The sequence below is a fragment of the Thermomyces lanuginosus genome (genome assembly GCF_041956635.1).
Source record: "Thermomyces lanuginosus strain ATCC 200065 unplaced genomic scaffold VTN49scaffold_3, whole genome shotgun sequence".
Taxonomy (NCBI): Eukaryota; Fungi; Ascomycota; class Eurotiomycetes; order Eurotiales; family Trichocomaceae; genus Thermomyces; species Thermomyces lanuginosus.
Window position 1 is genome coordinate 135234 of NW_027192337.1, and position 20390 is coordinate 155623.

General features: G+C 53.7%; 9 protein-coding genes across 9 annotated transcripts in view; 3 read left to right on the plus strand and 6 right to left on the minus strand.

Annotated features, from left to right (window-relative positions):
* The window catches only part of VTN49DRAFT_3960 (uncharacterized protein), a gene marked incomplete at both ends in the record, with an annotated part of 1700 nt that extends 1528 nt beyond the window's left edge, over positions 1–172 (plus strand). Inside the window, one exon of the mRNA XM_069411853.1 lies at positions 57–172. Within this exon, the coding sequence (XP_069272584.1) occupies positions 57–172 (116 nt within the window). The remainder of the gene's footprint in view (positions 1–56) is intronic.
* A 321-nt stretch (positions 173–493) lies between these two features.
* Positions 494–3364, plus strand: VTN49DRAFT_3961 (uncharacterized protein; the record flags this gene model as incomplete). The annotated part of the gene is made up of 1 exon (XM_069411854.1): positions 494–3364. The coding sequence occupies one exon, from the start codon at positions 494–496 to the stop codon at positions 3362–3364; it is 2871 nt and encodes a 956-aa protein (XP_069272585.1).
* Positions 3365–4853: 1489 nt separating this feature from the next.
* VTN49DRAFT_3962 (uncharacterized protein) lies at positions 4854–5950 on the plus strand (the record flags this gene model as incomplete). Its single annotated transcript, XM_069411855.1, has 2 exons — positions 4854–4939; positions 4993–5950. The coding sequence occupies 2 exons, from the start codon at positions 4854–4856 to the stop codon at positions 5948–5950; spliced, it is 1044 nt and encodes a 347-aa protein (XP_069272586.1).
* Positions 5951–6261: 311 nt separating this feature from the next.
* VTN49DRAFT_3963 (uncharacterized protein) lies at positions 6262–9887 on the minus strand (the record flags this gene model as incomplete). The annotated part of the gene is made up of 4 exons (XM_069411856.1): positions 6262–9256; positions 9309–9599; positions 9650–9788; positions 9848–9887. The coding sequence occupies 4 exons, from the start codon at positions 9885–9887 to the stop codon at positions 6262–6264; spliced, it is 3465 nt and encodes a 1154-aa protein (XP_069272587.1).
* Positions 9888–10374: 487 nt separating this feature from the next.
* VTN49DRAFT_3964 (uncharacterized protein) lies at positions 10375–11221 on the minus strand (the record flags this gene model as incomplete). The annotated part of the gene is made up of 3 exons (XM_069411857.1): positions 10375–10535; positions 10594–10686; positions 10741–11221. The coding sequence occupies 3 exons, from the start codon at positions 11219–11221 to the stop codon at positions 10375–10377; spliced, it is 735 nt and encodes a 244-aa protein (XP_069272588.1).
* Positions 11222–11446: 225 nt separating this feature from the next.
* On the minus strand, positions 11447–13741 carry VTN49DRAFT_3965 (uncharacterized protein; the record flags this gene model as incomplete). Its single annotated transcript, XM_069411858.1, has 4 exons — positions 11447–11552; positions 11615–13205; positions 13257–13475; positions 13537–13741. 4 exons carry the CDS (start codon positions 13739–13741, stop codon positions 11447–11449), a joined length of 2121 nt encoding a protein of 706 aa, XP_069272589.1.
* A 933-nt stretch (positions 13742–14674) lies between these two features.
* On the minus strand, positions 14675–16470 carry VTN49DRAFT_3966 (uncharacterized protein; the record flags this gene model as incomplete). The annotated part of the gene is made up of 2 exons (XM_069411859.1): positions 14675–16155; positions 16224–16470. The coding sequence occupies 2 exons, from the start codon at positions 16468–16470 to the stop codon at positions 14675–14677; spliced, it is 1728 nt and encodes a 575-aa protein (XP_069272590.1).
* A 569-nt stretch (positions 16471–17039) lies between these two features.
* On the minus strand, positions 17040–17836 carry VTN49DRAFT_3967 (uncharacterized protein; the record flags this gene model as incomplete). The annotated part of the gene is made up of 3 exons (XM_069411860.1): positions 17040–17136; positions 17201–17681; positions 17740–17836. The coding sequence occupies 3 exons, from the start codon at positions 17834–17836 to the stop codon at positions 17040–17042; spliced, it is 675 nt and encodes a 224-aa protein (XP_069272591.1).
* Positions 17837–18699: 863 nt separating this feature from the next.
* On the minus strand, positions 18700–20343 carry VTN49DRAFT_3968 (uncharacterized protein; the record flags this gene model as incomplete). The annotated part of the gene is made up of 6 exons (XM_069411861.1): positions 18700–18922; positions 18984–19552; positions 19616–19975; positions 20030–20113; positions 20169–20223; positions 20291–20343. The coding sequence occupies 6 exons, from the start codon at positions 20341–20343 to the stop codon at positions 18700–18702; spliced, it is 1344 nt and encodes a 447-aa protein (XP_069272592.1).
* Between the last annotated feature and the right edge of the window lie 47 nt (positions 20344–20390).

Consider the following 20390-nt stretch of genomic DNA (forward strand, 5'->3'; position numbering starts at 1 on the left):
ATTTTTTTTTTTTTTTATTTACTTATTCATTTAATTCCTTTTCTGACCATGTCCAGGACTTGGCCCCAAGGTGTCCCAGAGTGCCATTACGGCAGCCTTTCTGTTTGCCTTCAAGGATGTTCTGTATGATGCGATGGTTGCTCTCCGCCGCCGCCGTCCTCTGAAGAAGTGATGGATTGATTGATTCGGCCTAATCTTGGATAGATAGCCGATTGGTCCGTGGGGTTGTGGAATCTCTGGCCATGTACGATAGTAAACTTATGTAGATGCACCCGCTAACCATTGCCGACCAAATGGTAGCTCAACCAAAAGTTCGAGTTTTTTGAATAATGAACAAGAAAATCTTCTATTGATATTTAATGCGTTTGATTACCACCTGAATGCAGCACCCCGGATGAAGCGCAACAAACCTCCGCCTTTAGCGTCACCAATGCCTCCGCCATAAACTTACCATCAACGCCTGGACGACCTCGCTCGGGTGAGCGATGGCAGCATGTCTCTGCAGGTTGGCGTGCCTCCGCCACACTTGTCACCTCGATCCGCACATTCCTCTGGTTCCAACGGCTCCGTAGCCCGCCGCACGACAACCCCATCTCACAAGCGCGATTACGAGGAGTCGGGTTCAGCATCTGATTTAGGCACGGAGAGTAGGGAGCGATCGCCCCTGCGACGGCGTTTCCGGGATGCACCCGTCCAGGGAAAAGTCATCTATGCCGCCGGGGATATCAAAGTCGTGAAGCGAACCTTTTCCTCGCTGCGAGAGATCCCGCGACTTCCCAAAAACGTGCCGTATGCGCCAAAATCACCTGCACAGTACGCCGAGTCCTCGTCTCGCAGCTACATCCTCCATGCGTCGTTCGACTACGACGAGTTGGCCGCGATCCTCGCGCTGCTTGCCCGCCGTGACATTCGATGCCCGCTCCCCGATGCCGCGCTCCCTGACCAAGTGATTCACACGGTGCAGTCGGCCGCCATACCCAAGGGCTTCACACGATGGATCAGCAACTTGAACAGCCTAAACCGGTTGCTCAAAAAGAACAATCTGGACGGCATCGGCCAAGTCCAGCGAGGCACGAAGCCCAAATGGGTTCGCTTGACTGACTGGAAAATCATCACTGAGCTAGCTGAGGAGGTTTGCTCATCCGACCCGGACCCGGACGAGTCTCTCGCACTGGCGACCAAACTTAAGCGGCGGCAGCGCGCGGATATCCGTGCCTTTTGGCGTGATGCCCGGGAAGGCGTGCTGCCGAGTCGGCCGTACTACATCACCTGCGTGACATTCGACGACCACGTCCGGCACGATTGCGATAATGTCCCGCAGGATGCAATGCGATATTTACGACGTCGTGAACGGGGCCTGCTGGCACAGCCTCTCCGGATCAGCGACCGACTGCGCAGGACGAGGACCTGGAAGGGTGCATCCAACGGAGTCATCAATGTAGCGTTGTCGCCTGACGGCACGCGCTTTGCGGCCGGTGCGGCGGCGCATTGTGACGATCATAACATGCAGTACAACCGCAGTAACAACCTGTTGCTGGGGAACTTGATCTCGAATACGATACACGAGCTCCCGGGCCATCGAGTGCCGCGCGGAGCCGATCGTTACTCGAGCGACCCATTCCTATACATGAGCGTCACCGCCGTTGAGTGGCATGGCGATCGTCTATATACCAGTAGCTACGACAGAACTGTCAAAATTTGGGACGTCTCATCGCATTCCGAGACGCGCTGTCTACGAACTCTAAATCATAACGACAAGGTCGAGGTGATGGCCCGGTCGCTGGCGAACGGGGACCTCCTTGCAACCGGAACAGATGCGCGAGTCGGATTATGGCGCCTCGGCAACGATGATGACGATGAATACATTGCACTGGACGTGTCAAGGTTCAGAAAATCTCCCATCAAGCCGTCGTCCATTGCCTGGGGGATAGCGCCACTGACACAAGATCTGTTCGTGGCCGGTTTCTGCGGCGCGGACTCGCTTGACAATCCGTGGCAGGCAGGACAAGTGGCCATGTGGAAGATTTGCGAGGCCGACCTGGTCCAGCCACAGCCGCTGATTCCGTACGCACAGGCGATTTTTGACCTTAAATTTCATCCGACGTTACCGTGGCTTGTTACGGGGACCTCACGGCCGTCCGGTAACGAAGGGGCCAGGGGCACGCGGTCACTGGTACGCATCTACGATCCACTCGAACGGGGGCGGTCCTTCGTCGAGATGGACTGCCCGGCACTCGACATCAACGACGTGAGCTTCTGTCCGATGGATCGGACATATGTGTCGGCCAGTTGCACGGATGGGACTACGTACGTGTGGGACTGGCGCTACCCCGGTCAGATCCTGCACCGGCTAAAGCATGGCCGGCCCCTGAATCAGCTTGATGAGAGTGTAACGCGGGAGCAAGCCGATGTGGGCGTGCGCGTGGCTCTTTGGGGAGACACAATGGATCGCTTCATCACGGGTAGCTCTGACGGGGTACTCAAGGCGTGGAATGTGCTGCTTTCTCCTGAGGACGCCCACGTCAGAGATATCGCCGAAGTCCAGGATGAGATTCTGTCCGCGGCGTTCTCGGAGGACAAATCGACGTTGGTTATCGGCGACGGGGCTGGGGCCATCCACGTGCTATCCCTGGAGGAAAACACAGACGAAGTAGAAACAATACGTTTTGAGCGGGAAAGTGAATCCACTACAGAAAATGACGAAAGCGGAGCGACTATAGCCGCGCAGATGCTCTCATCGGGCGAACTCGTCCGACATCCAATCTACGGTGTTGGGCAGGGGCCAGCGTACCGAGGGCCCTATGCGGCATGGGCACGGCCACCGGGAACCACAACCGAACAGCTTCCCATTACGCCACTGACGGCGGAGATCCAAGCACTGCAGCTAGACGGGCCGGACGTTGAGCAGCGGGTGCTGCTGGATGCGGCAAGCAAGGCGCACGTGCGAACGCAGCGCGAATTGGCACGTATGCGGAACGCGACGCTGCATAATGAGAGAAAGCGCAAGCGACCGGAGTCGGAGCCGCAACCGAAGCCTGTATTCCGTGAAGAGAAACACCCCGAGCCAGAGCCTGCACCGACACCATCTCAGCGGGCAGGATCGCCGCCGCGGCGCAAGCCATGGAAAGTCACGCATGTAATTGACTTGTGCAGCAGCGACGAAGAGGGAGAAAGTCAGGTGGTAACTACGGGCAAGAGGAAGTTGGGCAAGGAGTATATCTTCATTGATCTGACATCGGATGTGGATGAACCCCAGCCAGAGCCGGAACCTGACCCTGGGCCAGCAAAAGATGGGGGCTCAGAGTCTGATGATGACGACCACTGGTGGCCGCCGAGCGAGGAGATTCTGCGATTGAGTCGATAGACTAGTTTACTAAATAACTAATCTAATAACGAAGTCATGACCATTTATGCTTTTGTCCACGCAGGACCGTATTTGTACGGATGGGTTTTGCAGAAGTGCATTGCCATACGGCCAAAGAGACTGGAACAACCAAATGCGCTTCCCTCTAGAATTCCGTTCCGACGATGTTTGGACTTCCCGTGCTTAGCCCTAACAATGAAGTTTCGTAATGGCCGTTTTCGCAATCGTCCATTCAGTACAGTTCCGACGGGTATTGTAGGCACAAGAAGAGGCACTGGGAGCCGATCAGATAGATCACCGCCAGCTTCATCAACTCCTCGTTATCCAAGGGCTGTACGAGGAGGTAGAGGCAATGTGTCGATGAGCAGTGGAAGGATTAGAAAAGAAGTTAGGGTTGGACCATCCGGACAACCTCGTCAGCATCGCTAATCCGGCCACAACCCTTAAATAGCAGGGGCAGTACGAGAGAGCAACAGAAATATATCGACAGATACAAGAAAAAGCAATTCGACTTTATCTCGTCAGCGTCATGGTTGTCGGGGTGCAACATAGTACATGAGCTCTAGGTACAGAACGGCAAAGGCAATGATATCGCCATCTACTGGAGGTGTATGCTGGCATATCTCTGCATTGACGACAGTCTAGCTCGAGGGTTTCGGAAGCAGAACAAGTACGTGATGCAATTCGCCCGAGAACTCCCAAACTATCGCCCGGCCTGCTCGAGGTTAGAAGAAATTCGAGGGCATGAACTCACCAGCTCTACAAGATAGGTGATTGCCTCATTTTCCGGCCGATACAATCCGTCGCATACTTTTAGATGAGTACACTGTTTAAACCCAGAATGATGGTCGGTTCGTCCAATCCTCGAGTAAGTCAATGTCCACTACTTGAGCTCCTCGTTGTCAACAATATGTATCCTCCAAACAGCCAACGTCTCGGCTGAGTCGGCTCTAGTGAAAAGTACTAGTCTAGTACAGCCTCACCGTGGCTCTGCGGCAAATTCCGTTCCACATCCACGATATTCCAGGCATCAGCAACAAGGTAGTTTCATTCCACGAGCACAGTGTGCGCTGTGAGGCCAAAAATGCAGCGAGAAAAACAGTAGATGCCGACTTCAAGACTGTGTGCTCGACACGGATCAAACATGATACAGACAAATGCGAGGCTTTAACGACCCAGGGTCACCCAGTTCAACTGACGGTACTTACATACGAGGAGCGCTGCCGAAAAGATGGCCTGGTGGCAAAGCCATACCTAGTGCAGGCTGTGCAGCTAGTAGGTAACCTAACTTGAGTAGTTGAGCTCCTAGAGTGCCGATTCTACCGAAGTGCCCTCACAAGCCACTGTCATCGCATCTGCTGCGCCACGGGATCCACCCGGGGATAACGCATGCCTGCGGGGCGTTCCGATATGATAAGTGAACCGGTCTGTTCGTCCAAAGTCCAACGACACTCATCTTTTCTTTCATCTCAACAAAGGAACAAAGAAAATGTCATTTGCACCACCTCCAGGACCTCCGCCGCCGCCGGTACCACCGGGCTGGAAAGCCCTCTTCGACAATAGATACAATCAATGGTTCGAACTCTTATCAACCCGGTTTATACCAAGCGACTAACAAGAGCCAACAGGTACTACGTCAACCTCTCGACGGGCGTCTCACAATGGACTCCTCCCGAAGAGCCGGCGCAGCCCGCACCACCTCCTGGGCCGCCGCCGTCAGAAACGCCTGCCGCATCATCATCATCAGAAGCGCCGCCGAGTTATGAGACGTCTGGCGCGGGCGATCCCGCCGCGATAGCAGCAGCAGAGGCACAGGAGAATAAGAGGCAACATCTCACGCCCGCCGGTACAGGGACGTCAACAACAACGCTTGGCTCGAATAATCCGTACAACCCTGCATCGTCTCTCAGCCCTATGTCAACAGGCGCCGGAGTCGGTCCGTCATCTTCTGCACCCGCGCCGGCTCCCGCTCCGAATACAGACAAAGACGCAGAACTCGCTGCGCAGCTACAAGCAGAAGAAGACGCCCGCGCCGCAGCGGAGCTTGGGAAGGCGCATACCTCTGCCGCAGCAGCGGCGGCACCATCCTACCCGAATGCTGGTCAGAGTCCGAACCCGTCCGCTCCGCCGGCGGTGGCGGCGACGCTTCCGCCGAGCGAATCCAAGGGTAAGGAAAAGGGCAAGAGGATCATTGGGAAGCTGCTGGGCAAGTTCGCTTCGCCTCAATCCGGGAGCGGTCACCCGCCCCATGGCCCTCTCCCTCCACATCAGGCAGCGCCAGGTGGTTATGGATATCCTCCCCCTCCTCCGCAGCAACAGCCATATGGGTACGGGTACCCTCCGCCGCAAGCCCCATACGGATACCCGCCCCAGCATGCACCGCACGGGTTTGGCGGGTTCGGCGGCGGTCGTCGACACGGCGGCAGCGGGATGGGCTTGGCCGCCGGAGCTGCGGGCGTCGCGGCACTGGGCGTCGGCGGATTACTAGCGGCGGATGCGATTGCTGACCATGAGTACGTCGAAGGGTATCAGGATGGTTTAGCGGATGGGGGTGACCTTGGCGGCGGGGACTTTGGCGACTTTTGATCTTTCTCAGCGATCGTGTGCATAAGGACCTAGTTACGTTTAACCTTTGTATTATTAATGATTTTGTACAAGTATACGAGTATGAGCCTATGAATTGATTTAATGATGAGACAGGCGGAGGAATACTAACTTAGACGATCATGATCAATCGGTCAATCAATCCTACTTGGCGCGGTTCACATAGCAGGTTTGTATTCCATTGTCCGGTGTTTACAGGTGTATGCACAACAGCAGCATCGATTGAGAGGCCAAACTTGTTAATACACTTCACTCTGACTGAACCGTAACTTCCAAATATCAGGCGGATTGGTTCAACCTTTTCGCACTCTTTCTGAATTCTTGCGGATCTGAGAAATTTTGTTCACGATGTCGACGGTGTTTGGATGGTTCTGCCCTAGCGTCTTCTTTGATCCTTCCGCAGCCCGTCGAAACACCGCCTCTGCCTTTTCATACTGTCCTTGACTCATAAGGAGATCGCCAAGATTGAGGAGGGTGGTGATGGTGTCTGGATGACAAGGTCCTAGGGCCTTCTCCAATCCAGCAGCGGCTCTTCGATACATTGCCTCTGCCCTTTCGTACTGTTCTTGTCCTCCAAGGATGGCGCCGACGTTGTTGATGCTGGCGATGGTATCCGGATGGTTGGGTCCCAGCACCCTCTCCCGTCCCTCCAATGTCCGTTGAAGCATTGCCTCTGCCTCTTCAAATTTTCCTTGACGCGCAAGGACGTGGCCCAAGTTGTTGAGGCTCGCGAGGGTGTCCGGATGATCTGGCCCGAGTACCTTTGCTCGCCCGTCCAGTGCCCGTCGGCACATTGCCTCTGCCCTGTCATACTTCTTACAACCTAGAAGGGCAACCCCCAGGTTGCAGGCGACTTCGAGAGTTTCTGGATGGTCCGGGCCCAGAATCTTCTCTAGCCCGACCAGTGCCCGTCGATACAATTGCTCTGCCCTGTCGTACTGCCCACAAGACTGAAAGACAGCCGCTAGATTGTTGACGCTGCCGATGGTGTCTGGATGATCGGGGCCGAGTACTCTCTCTTTTCCCTCTAAGGCGCGCTGATGCATCGCCTTTGCCATTTCGTACTTTCCGCAATTTCGAAGGGCTGTTCCGAGATTGCTGACGGTGTCAAAGGTAGCAAGATGGTTAGTCCCCTGCACCTTCTCTCGTCCCTCCAAAGCTCGTCGAAACATCGCCTCAGCCGTTTCGTACCGTCCTTGACGGAGAAACACCCAGCCAAGCTTGTCAACACTGTCGAGGGTGTTTGGATGATGCGGGCCCAGGAACTTCGCTCGTCTCTCCAGTACCCGTCGAAACATCGTCTCTGCCCGTTCGTACTGCCCTTGTCTTTCAAGGACGATGCCCAAACTGTCGAGGATGGCGAGGGTATCCGGATGGTCAGGTCCCAGAAACTTCTCTCGCCCTTGTAGTGCCCATAGATGCATCGTCTCTGCCTCACGATACTGACCCAGAAGCTGCAGGCAGCACCCAACTTTGAAAAGTAAGTTCACCTCTCCATACTCTCCAGTCATATGACGCCCAAGAATGTGCTGTGCGTGTGGGAGGTAGACCATCCATATTTCTCTGTTCTCATACTGGGGATGTGGAATAGCATAGTCCAGGCATCGTGTCACTTTGGCCGCCCACTTTCCAACCTCCCCTTGCTTGCCTAGCCAATTCAACATAGCCAACTGGACCAGTTTGTGCATATCATACATATGCGACTCCTCTCTTTCAGTAATGAAAGCGTACGCCTTCAACGTCCCGAGAGCATCTTCCGTTTTTAGTTCCGAGGCAGCACGAGGGAGAATAGACCGTGGAATAGCCTTCTCGTCCAGAAAACTCATGAATTTTAGATATTCAGCGGCGAGACTATCATGTTCTGCAATCTGACGAAAGGAGATGAGCCACGTTGCTGCAACGGGATTCTGTGTCCCCTTATATCGGTGACTGTCTTCAAAATCCCTGCTCAGCAACTCGACCATGTGCTTGTCACTTGACCGGCAAAGTTCCAGATACCGAGTCGTCGAGATTTGTTTCTTGGCCATGTATGCAGTTGCTTGTCTAAGGGCAAGGGGAAGATAGCCAAGAACGCTGAGAAGTTTTGCTGTATCTTTCCGGTTGCTCATCTGGGTCTTTGTCAAGTGCATCTCCAGGAATTTGAAGCCCTCACTCTCGCTCATGCCCTCGACATTGAAAACATGTTTTGCTGAAACACCAAGCTGTACTATGACTTCACGGTTCCTTGACGTGAATAGGATGGAACCCTGTCGACTGAATGGGAGATGACGGGCAAGACTTGTGCTGCCTTTAAAAAGCCCAGGGTTGTCGGCGCTGTCAACAATCATGAGCCAACTACCAGCACTTTCATGGCTCAATGCACTCTTCACGAGTCCTTCCACGTCCGCTTTTTCATCGTTGATCCCAGCAATCCCCAGTAGCTGCCCAATGTTCCTGTAAGCGTCTCTGAAACCAACGGCGTCCATTGCCGGGACCCAAAAGATGGAGCAGTTTGGATGCTTCTCGCGGACCCGAAAGGCAACTTCGAGTGCAGTTTGCGTCTTCCCGACGCCTCCCAAGCCAACAACGGCATTTCTCTGGCAGTCATCTGTATCCACAGCAGGAGGAACCGTCGCAAGAAGCCGCTGCATGATTGCTTCCCGGCCGACGAAACTTTTGTTCCTTCCAAAAGGCACGGAGAAATGAACGCGATCTGGAGCTGGCTTGCGCATTATAATACCCCCGCCAGTGGGAACATTTCTGGAAATGCTATCAACAAATCTCCTGATAGTCCTCTCATTCTCGGCCAAGTAGTTGCGAGTGTGTGCCGAGATTCTGCTAGCTTTTTCCCAGTCGGACAAGGTAATGTCTTTCAGCCCCTGATCAACATTGAACCGAAAGTATTGGCCACTACCGCCTCCAAATCGATCATCCAACCTCCGGGCTACGCTTCTGGAGGATGTGGCCATTTTTCTCAACGCGCTGATGATTGACGTCGGGGAATCTTGGATTGTGATAACGTCTCCGAGACCCGTGCCGATGCTTAGGATTCGCATCTGGCAACGTCCCGGAAACTGTTTCCGAGCTTCCTGGATGAGAACTTCGCACGGGTTATTGTACCCAAATGTAGCATCGACAAACTCGATGCCGTCTCGACCGAGTTTGATCGGCTTGAAGAACCCAACTGCTGCTGATGTCGCCCGAGCGACTTCCCAGATTTTGCACGATTTGAAGAAAGTCGACGAATCGTATGTTCTCAAGAGAGCCGGGGGCGCGTCAATGTCATCTTTTGTGATAGCTAGAACCACCCTATGATATATAAGCTTTTCCTGCATAGTTTTGCGTTGGATTGCTGACATACGTCTTCGTGCAGGTTCTGTCCTGAAAAAGCGCATTCTCATGCGGACATGTTTGCACAGTCGACTGGTTTTTCTCGCGGCGCTTCCTGCATCCTTCTTCAACACAATGTTTCCTGATTATCAACTTCATTGCACTCTCAAGGTTTCCAGCAGAGAGTACGGGCCCAAATTGAGCATTCGAGCTGAATATCCTCATTGATTTCCTTGAAAACGCCTGCCGAGCAAAGTCTCGGTACTCTTGTATGCATTCATTCACCGACATCCTCAGTCTACCAAGCATAATCGCGATTATCCTATGCTATCCAGTTAACACGGACAGTAGGCAGACAATCGGCAAACTCACCCCCCAGTGCCCGTGCCTCCAATCAAGTCAAAATGATCGCATGGCCGAGGCACCTGGTGAAGACCGTTCTTGTCACGGATCTTTTCCATAATATCTTCGAGGATGAGAAGGCTGGAAAGGGCTCGAATCCCGCCACCATCTTTGAATAGTAGGGTTAGCAACCCAGACACAACTTGGCCGAGGGCCTTGACACCATACCAAGGGACAGTATCTTCAGCGGTTCTTGTGAGGAAGCCATTATGTAACTGTTCGATTCATTCTAAATCTCCGTACAATACAGTGCATTTTTCGTCACATTCTGAATCGATTTTTGTGGCCCGGTGATTTTATAAACGGCCATATGGCCCTGCCACAAGCGCCAGGCAGTTTCAGAACCCCTGTCATCGTCCATCGACGCGGAGCCGCGCGCTTCGCAGCGATGAAGAGTGGCCATGCCATAGCACCTCATTCTCCCTGAAGATAAGGCGATAGGTAAATAGCAAGTAGCTATTATGTCCTAAATTCAGTCAAATGCATCCAAAGTAGTTTAGTTGTTTGGTTTGCATTCCCTGGCAAGCTCTCAATCGATTCGGTATTGAAGCTGCTAAATCTACAAGTTAGGCGCACTAGGCTAACCGTCGGCACGTGATGATACGGCAACCTGCAACTCTTCGCGACAGCATTGTCTATAGAGCCATGGACATTTTTTGCTTACATTAGTCTACATAGGACGCATAGCATGATGACTATCTTCTTCTACGGACGTCTTCCCTTCCGGTATTACTTCCCGACGACGCGCCGGCCATCCACCCCGCGAGATCAAAGCTCGGCGCCTGCGCTCCAACAGCACCCGGCATGGGGGTATTACGCGACTGTCTCTCGAACTCTTCACGCATTTCCGGGTCCACTAGTATATCCGTCAGCATCACCTCCCGTAATTGTAAAAAAGGATAGGATAGTCGTACTATTCTCGATAAGCTTGGGCAACCCAAACATGGAAACCATCGCGAACAGCGCCAGCAGGATCATTGGATTCTTGAACAGCGCGAGCGGCGAAACTATCCCAATCCATCAGCACCTTTTGGCCCTATTTACCGACGGGTGAGACTTACACCTCGGCCGCTCCTCATACAGCGGTCTTCTAGCAACAACCTTCGCCTCAACAACGACTTTCTGCGGCGCATTATTATCATGCTCCGCATGACGAACGTATTTCTCATTCCCCTTATTCGACCACGGATTCCCACGGAACGTCTCCCAAATCCCTAGCACGGTGCCATTGGCGGCGACATCGACGCGGCACGGCGCGAAGATGTACTCTCTAGCATGGATATCGAGGAGGTACGACTGATCGGAATCGGATTGGGGGAGGGTAAAAGTAAACGTGCCGTGCTTGCTGAGCGGGGCGGAAAGGATTGTCCCCGAGGTCGTCAGCGTCGCATGCGTGGTGGGTGGGAGGAGCGCAGGAGGATTCGGCAGGATCTGGGGATTCACGGGGATGATGAACGTCAATGATGATGATGATGATGTGGTGGCGGCGCGGGCCAGCCCGGCCAAGAGGGCGAACGACAGGGTCAAGAGGACAAGGGCCATTATCGGAGTGAGGAAGGAATTGTTCCTCCCGGGTCAAGGGACTTTCCGGAGTTGATTAGTGATGTGATTTCGGATTTCGGACTTGTAAGCTGGAAAAGTGGTAGTAGGGCTAGAGGTGAGTTGGAACGTTCAGCTCTACGATAGTCTAAACCAAATCGGGTAAAATGTATGGCAGTCTATTCATCATCGACATGACTAGTTCAACTAACACTGGGGCTATTAGGGTTACAGCTTTGCCTTTGGGGCATTTTGCTCCTCGGCCAACTGGGCATATAACCTATCGAGGACCCCCCTGTATTTCTTCACAGCCAGAGGACGTTTCAATTTCAGCCTAAAATATGTCAGTTTTTGAACAGAGTATATATATGAAATACGGAATGTAGGTGAACTCACGTTGGCGTCAAAAGTTCATTTTCAATCGAGAATGGTTCCAGCATGAGTGCAACATTGCGCACCCGCTCGTAGCCCGTCATCTTGTGCTTCCGAGCGGTGCGCTCCAGGTCACGGAGAACGGCGCGGCGGAGGCGGTCGTCATCCAGGACGGACCGGATGGTGTCCAGGTCGTTGGGAGCAATCTCTCGGTGCAGGATCTTACTGGCAAAGGCGGCGAAGGTGTCCGGCTGAACGCCAAAGATGCCCACCAGCGCAGTCTGTGTGCTGTCGCCGTGTACAAACGCCTGCGCGAGGTAGGTGTGGCTGGCCAGGAAGACGCCCTCCAGCCGTTCGGGAGAGACGTACTCGCCCTGCGCCAGCTTGAGCACGTTCTTGCGCCGGTCGATGATCCGGAATCGACCCATCTCGTCAATCTCGCAGACGTCACCCGTGCGGAACCAGCCGTCCTCGGTAATCGCTGCGGCTGTCTCTTCGGGGTTCTTGAAGTACTCCCGGAAGATGGTGTTGCCGCGCAGGAGCAGCTCGCCGCGCGGGTATGGCTTGTCGTCTACCGAGTAGTCCATATCCGGCAGCGACTGCAGGCACGCTTCCAGCATCGGCATCAGCCCGCCGCAGTTGTTGGCGCTCCGGTCCTGCGCGTACTGCACGGGACCCAGAGCATATGACTCAGTCAGTCCATAGCCCTGGACAAACGTTGTGCCCAGCGCGCACCGCAAGAAATCCTGCAGCGTCGGGTCCAGCGGCGCCGAGCCAGACAACATCAGGCGCGTGCGGTCCAGACCCAACGCGCGCGCAACCTTCTTCGACCAGATCCGGTCGTACAACGCATGCTTCTCGGTAGCCTTGGACGGGTCCGACTGGTGCAAGTTCGCCAGCTTAGTCTGCATGATATGCCGCGACATCGCGCCCCGCAGGCCGGACGCTTCGACCGTGTTGCTGCGGATGGCGCCGCCGAAGCGCGTGAACAGCCGCGGCACCGAAATGAATGCCGATGGTCGCAGCAGTTTAAGGTCATCGACGAGCTCCAGGATATTCCCGTGGAAATACCCGATACCGCCGCCGGCAAAGAACACGCCTTGCTCTACAACCCGCTCGTAGATATGCGCCAGGGGCAGGTATGACAGCACTACGTCGCCCCGTTTATAATCAATCCGCATCATGGTGGACGACGCCGCCGCCACGGCGTTCTTGTGCGTTAGCACAACGCCCTTGGGGTTCCCCGTGGTGCCAGAGGTATAGTTGATGGTTACGATGTCGTCGGCCGTTGGCGGATTGTATGGCCGCTTCAGCGACTCACCCAGCTTCTCGACCTCGTCCATGGTGTACAGGGCAACGTCGAGATCCGCGGCCAGAGTCTGGAACAGCTCGCGCTTCGAGTGGCCGGGCTGTTCGCCATTATCCAACGGATCGAGACAGACGATAAACTTGAGCCCGGGCAGCTTGGGCTTCAACTTCAGCAAGGTCGGCACATGTGGCAGCGAGCACACCACGCAGGAGAGCTCGGAGTGGTTGATGATAAACTCTGTGGCGTCGGGGCCGAGGACCTCATAAATGGACACGGTGTACAGCGATTGCGAGACGCAGCCGAGGTCTGCCCCGTCAGCTATCTTTTCTGCAACTGGCAGAGAAGGAGACTACTCACCAGTAATCTGCCACTCTGGCCGATTCTGGCACCACAATCCCACCCCGTATTTACCCGTCTTGTTGGCATGTTTCCGATGGAGTTCAACAATACCCACGCCGAAGTTCGCCCGTCGTCGCTGCACGGTCTCATAGTCCATCCATTGGTACGGGCCATAGGACTTGGTCTTGGGATCGTACGGCCGCCAGCCGAGACAACGATCTTTGGGGACGAGGCTTGCTAAATCACTGCTGTATCAGTAGGTGCCCTCATTTTCATTCTGGAGAAATATGGAGCTTACCGCTGAGTTCAAACAGCTCGTGGATGGTCGTCACACGCGGATCCAGTGTGCGGAACAGCTCCTTTTGCATGTTCCACGCGCGATAGACCTTTGTTCGGCCGGGCTTCTCCGTACCCTCCAGCGGCACCGAGTACGGTGTGCCCTTGGGCGGCGGTTGCCGCAGCTGGGCGGCATACTTGAAATGCGGCGGTTGTTCTGCAAACATTGGCAACAAAGATCCTTGTCCAACTGACCAGCACGTAAGAGACCAGGAACTCTTCCAACTGCTTCAACAGCAAAGGGGAAAAGGAAGGGGGGAAAGGAAGTTCAGCAAAAATTATAAAAATGTCACAATATCAGCAGAGCCATGCGACAGCCGAGGTTAGGGACCCAAGGTATGGGCCAGTCTGGAGTTTGAGGTAAAATCCCCGTGCGTTCTCCGCGACAACTAACTACTACGACGACGCCAAAAGCATATACGAAGACAAGCTTGGCTTGCAAGGGCATTGATTGCTTTTACAGGGTACAGAAATTAAAAGTATCGATCCATGCGGGGGGAGCGCATGACTACAAGGGAAGCTGCATTGTTACTCTGCAAATCGGCTGCTCGCGCACCTTTGTCTTCATACAAGGGCTTCTCGTTTAAAAAAAGACAGGCGCCCTGCTGTATATTATCTGCATTGAGGGACCGACAGCCCATTTTTCAAAGCCTCGGCACTTTCTCCAGCCAGTCCAGGCCAGGGAATTTCTTAGCGTGACGAAAACGCGCCACCTTGTGGAGATTAATTAATCTTTGTTCCTTGGAGACGAGGAACTCCCGAGAGTTCGCGGACTGGCGGCGTGAGATTCCGGTTCCGGTTTTGTATAGACATGTGATTTTGCAATCGGCCGGAAAAACATCTAATCCGATCCAGTGCCCACGAGCAGCAACTGGCCTAGCGAGCCCCTGTGGTTGCATACTCATGATTCATGACGGTCTGACAAAAAGCCGGCAACAATGAAAGGAGCAGCAGTGAAACGCCAGTCTAAAAATACAAAACTCCGTTCATGCAAGCATCTATATCTATCAAACCATGACAAATGCAAGCTGGCTGAGAACGCTCAAAATAACGATGTACATAAGAGAAAAAAAAAAAAAAAGAAAAATTAGTCTGCGAGATCAATTGATCCATTCCCAAATCCTCCCCCAGATCGTCGTCGGCCGCTTCTCCCACACCGGATCGTCGAGTTCCATTCGTCCCGTGTCCAGATCCGCTTGAATGGGCGACACAAACGTGGTGCGAAAGATGATCTTGTGGCCGAGGTACAGCACCACAAAGAGCATCAGGCTGACATAGTTGACGAAAAAGTCGGTCACGCTGAACTTTGGGATCCAGCAGGTGAACCCCTGGGTGAAGATGATCAGGACATTGATAATAAGACCGTACCACGCAAAGAATGGCTGCCCGATAGCCTTGTACGGTAGCAGGTCGCGCGAGATGCCCCGCGCGGCGAGAGCGCGCATCATGGCCAGGTGGCAGGCGTTGAGGCTCGCCCAGCTGATTAATCCGGCGACGCCGGACATATTAACGAACCAGGAAAAGACCGTGGCGCCGCTGTTAGAGAGATTGAGGAAACCCAGCAATCCGATCGCCGAGGTTGCAATCACCGCATAATACGGCACTCCGCGGGCAGAGGTGCGTTGGAGGAAACGCGGCGCAAACCCTTCCTGCGCAAGGCCGAGCAGCACACGGCTGCCACTGTAGACGTTGGAGTTGGCAGCGGACAACACGACGGTGAAGAGCACCGCGTTGATGATGTGCGCCAACACATGGACACTTGCCAGGTCGGCCGCGATCACAAACGGCGACGCCGACGCGTCCGTGTTGTCGGACACCAGCCGTGGGTTGTCGGAAGGCACCAGCAAGCCGATGAAGAATACGGTCAAGATGAAGAAAAGTGCAATGCGGAAGAACGTCTTGCGGACGGCCGATGGCACCGTCTTGCGCGGGTTCTCCGTCTCACCGGCGGCAATACCGACGAGCTCCGTGCCTTGATACGAGAATGCGGCCTGGATCAGGACGGCCCAGAAGCCGACGAACTTGGCCGTGCCACTGGAAGTCCGGCCCACCAGGTCTGGATACTGGGCAAACGCACCGGGGTGGCTCCAGGTGCGGAAGCCCAGATATCCTTGCGGACTGGCGCCAGCATCGATGCAGATACCAAAGATCAAGAACCCGATAACGGTGATCACCTTGATGCTGGCGAACCAGAACTCCAGCTCTCCGTAAAAACTCACGGGCAGGAAGTTGATACCTGTGATGGCCACCCAAAAGACGCCGATGAAGATCCCTACAGACACAGTCTGGTTCCAGTACTGGATGATCAGTCCGGAGGCTGTCAACTCGAGAGCAAAGGTGATGGCCCAGGAGAACCAGTAAATCCAACCCATGGCGAACCCCAGGCTGGGGTCGACCAGGCGCGTGGCATATGTGGTAAACGCTCCAGCGACGGGGATAAACGTGGCGATCTCGGCAAGGGAGATCATGACCGAGTACACTACCGTACCGATAAAGATATAGGCGATCAGTGCACCCACCGGGCCGGCCGTTGCGATGGCGGAGCCACTGCCGATAAACAGTCCGGTGCCGATAGTACCACCTATTGCAATAACAATCAACGGATATGTTCTCTAATACTAACGGACCGGAAGAAGGAGCGAATAGTACCAATTGCAATCATCTGTAAATGCCGGCTCTTGAGCTTGCGCTTCAAAACCACCGCAGGCGCGTGCGCCGACTTGGCGCCGACACCATGCTTCTCGACGTCTACCATTTCGGCATTCTTGGACGAGGGCCTCGCAGGTTCCTCTTTAATGACGCTCAAGGAACCGTCGTCATTGCCATTGCCGTTCCATGACTTGACGTCGTGGTGTTTCACTCCCGTCGCATTGTCCGTGTTGTCCGTGGACGCCATGAAATCGGATGGGATTGTTGCAAGCGGATATCAGATATATCAGACGCGAAACCGAGTAAACCCGCGTAACGGAGTGAAAAACACAACTTGTTCAAATATTCGGTGGCGTTTCGTGGGGAGGTGAAGTCCGTGAGAATTTCCACACAGTAAAGGAAGGCGTGAAGCACGAAATATCATACAAACATTCTCAATTTTACTACAATCAAAAGATGATTGCTATTCGGTTCAATTCCTCAGTATCAACAAGCAACGTCAGCATTGAATCTCAAGAGTAGTTCGTAAAGCAAATGACTCATTGAATTTTTTTATCTTGGTCTTTTAACCAGGGCTCCGGTGGGTCGGTGAGGAAAAAAAAAAAATATAAAAAATAAAAAGATCGCCATCGGCAGTGGAGATCCGCGTTGAGCCGCAGTGGCATTGAAAACGATTCGAATGACAATTAGATTAAAACGAAAATAAATTACTATCGCAGAACGATAATTCCAGTTTCCATATACCAGGCGTCCAGAGATCTCAAAAGCGTGACAGGGGTATCATCAAAATCAGCACACCATCAACATGCCGTCAACTCACGCGGGGGCCGGGGCTGGCTCGTCCTCCTTGGGCTCCTTTCTCGAGCGCAGAAGGAGCCGGATCGCAAGGAACGTCGTCGCACCAAACAGCACCCTGGTTATTCGCCGCATTAGTATGAGGTTGGGGGCAGTGGCAAAGATATCAAGCGGTAACATACCATTCAAAAGCTCCAAACACTGTCGCCGCTTGAGACATGCGGACAATGCGGCAATAATCCGGCACGAAATCACACATTTGAGCTTCGGGCAATGTCGCAGCAAGCCCAATAAAACCCGCGAACCAAAAGATGCAGGTCACCGCTTCGACACCGACGGTGACAAAGATGTTGGACAGGTGGGCAAAGAAAACGGGCACGAGGGCCAGATAAGGCAGCGCCACCACGATCGTCCAGATCGAGTTGAAGAGCATGAAATAGACGAGATCATCATAACTTTTCTCGCCGAATACACCAAAGTCCCTCTTGACCCTGACCTTGACCTTGCCGCTCATCAGGCCGTCATCGAAGTCGTAGTCGTAGCCGTAGTCCTCAAGGTAGTCTTCTAACTCGTCGCTGTAGTTGTCGGAGCCCTTAGCGCCGCCGGTATAATAGTCGCTATAGTCGCTGTAGTCCGAGACCAGCTTGTTGGCCTTGTGGATGACTAGAAGAAAGAAGTTAGGCTGCGTGTTATTGAATGGCGAGGGATTAGTGGTTCGCACCTGCGGCAGTCAAGCCCATAACGATAATGGCAAAGACCAGCTGGGCGATGCGCACGGGCAGCACCCAGTTGAGATTGCTTATACCCTTCAACTCCATGTTGTTGGATTCTTTTTCTTCTGTATACTAATGTATGAAGTAGGGCCGCAGACACTCAACCGCGCTTGAACAAAGGAATAGAAAAGCTCAAGCTTGACAGTGGAAAGTCGCGACCTTTATAGAAGGCCAAAAAGAGGGGCAGCATGAAAGACACGACGATCCACGCCCAAGAAGCCAAAAAGCTTCCCATCAGTTTTCCAAGAGAAAAGGTTTCTCAGTAGCTTGTCCGATATCCCTTCTGATTTGACTCATCCCGTCATCTGTACCAATCCCATTCAGAGCCGCACACATGTTGAAAGCAAAAAAGGCGCCCCCAAGACTTCCTATATGCCCAAATCGGTCAAGTCAAGAAGCTAAATCTCGTATTCGCTCGGGTTTGCAGAGGATGTGATCAACCCTGTGCAAGCGGTGACTGTTTGATACTTTCTCCACATCGGATCAGCTCGCATTGTTCAGATGGCGTCTGGCCAATCGGCCAGGATGAGCAAGAATCTGATTGGTGGATGGCATCGCGTCTGTTGTCCGTTGATCGACGCGCCCATTACGAAGAGAGGTTTAGGTACCTGTGCGTCGGGTCTATGGCGCAATTAGCGTGTTTAGAGAACGCTAGCATCAACTGATCTGCCAGGATCATTAATAATATAGGGACCCGGATTCGGGAAATGGATAGCCATGAACGTTACGAGTTGGCTGCATTCAGAGCTCATTTCAGGTACAGTTGTGCATGTATCATTCATCTCTAGCATGCCCATGAGTTCATCATTAATAAGTTCTCATCAAAGTACGAAGGTATCACTCATATTCATTTAGGTTATATTTAGACTGACCCCGAAGCGCCAGCAGCATGGTCTGCCGCAGGAGCTTCAGCGGCTCGGCAATGCAGTCTTATCGGCTCCAATCACCCCAGCTGCCTTGGCGGCCGCAAACGACTGCTCAAAGTCAGCAATGATATCGTCGATATGCTCGGTACCGACAGAGATGCGAATGCCGTCTTCTGTAACACCAGAAGCAAGACGCTCCTCCTCCGTCAGTTGTTCGTGGGTCGTAGTCCACGGGTGGATGGCGAGAGTCTTTGAGTCGCCGACGCTGAGAATCACATTTAGCAAATATTCATCATAATGGACAGGAAGAAAAAAGTTGTACTTACTTGGCCAGATTGGAAATCAGCTTGAAGCCGTCGACCACCTTGCTGCCAGCAGCGGCGCCGCCCTTGACACCAAACGACAGCACGCCACCGAAACCGCGCTTGAGGTACTTCTTCGCAGTCTCGTGGCTCGGGTGGCTCTCCAGACCCGGATACGACACCCAGGACACGTTCTCGTTCTTCTCGAGCCATCGCGCCAGCGCCAGCGCGTTGCTGGCATGGCGCTCCGCGCGCAGGCTGAGGGTCTCCAAACCCAGCAGCAGCTGCTGAGCGCCGAAGGGGTTCAGGCAGGATCCCAGGTCACGAAGGATCTCTACCCGCACGCGGATAGCAAAGGTGATGGGACCGAACGTCTCCCAGAAGTTGAGGCCGTGGTAGCCCTCGGCCGGCTCGCTGAACTGCGGGAACCGAGCCTTGTGCTTGCCCCAGTCGAACTTGCCGCTGTCGATGACAACACCGCCAATGGTCGTTCCATGGCCACCAATCCACTTGGTCGCACTGTGGACGACGATATCGGCGCCGTGCTCGATAGGGCGGACAAAGTAACCGCCGGCGCCAAACGTGTTGTCAACCTTGTTGGATATCAGTAATTGATTCTGGCAAGGAGATAGAAGATAGACGCAGGTGATACATACCACCAGCGGAACACCCTTCTCGTGCGCCACCTTGGCAATGGCCTCAAAGTCAGGAACGTTGAACCGCGGGTTCCCGATGGTCTCAACGTAGACAGCCTTGGTGCGGTCATCAATGGCCGCCGCAAAGTCCTCGGGCTTGTCACCCTGCACGAACTTGGTCTTGATACCAAGGCGAGGCAGGAAGACCTTGAGCTGGTTGTATGTGCCGCCGTACAGGTTACTCGTGGAAACAATGTTGTCGCCCGCATGCGCCAGAGCCGAGATGGCCATGAACTGAGCAGCCTGACCCGAGGAAGCGGCCACGGCGGCAACACCGCCCTCGAGAGCAGCAATGCGCTTTTCAAAGACATCCACAGTAGGCTATTCACAATTAGCATTTATTTTCCATTGAGAGGGACTTTCGAGGCAACCCACATTCATAATTCGCGAGTAGATGTTACCAAACTCCTTCAGCCCGAACAGCCGCGCGCCATGGGCCGAGTCATTGAAGACGAATGACTGTAAACCGGTCAGTTTTCGTGACGTCTTGCTCCCGAGCGCCATAGATCCATACTGTCGACGCATAGATGGGAACAGCGCGCGCATTGGTCTCCTTATCTGGCGAGTGACTTTTTTTCAATGTCAGTCGCAAACTCTCACGCGTTTCCCCTCCCACCAGCCTAGAAGGAAACTCACCCAGCATGCAGCTGCAAGGTCTCGAAACGAAGCGGACGCTCTTCACCCGACATGATGGCAGACTATTAATTCTCAATCTTTCGACCCAATTGACTGAGAA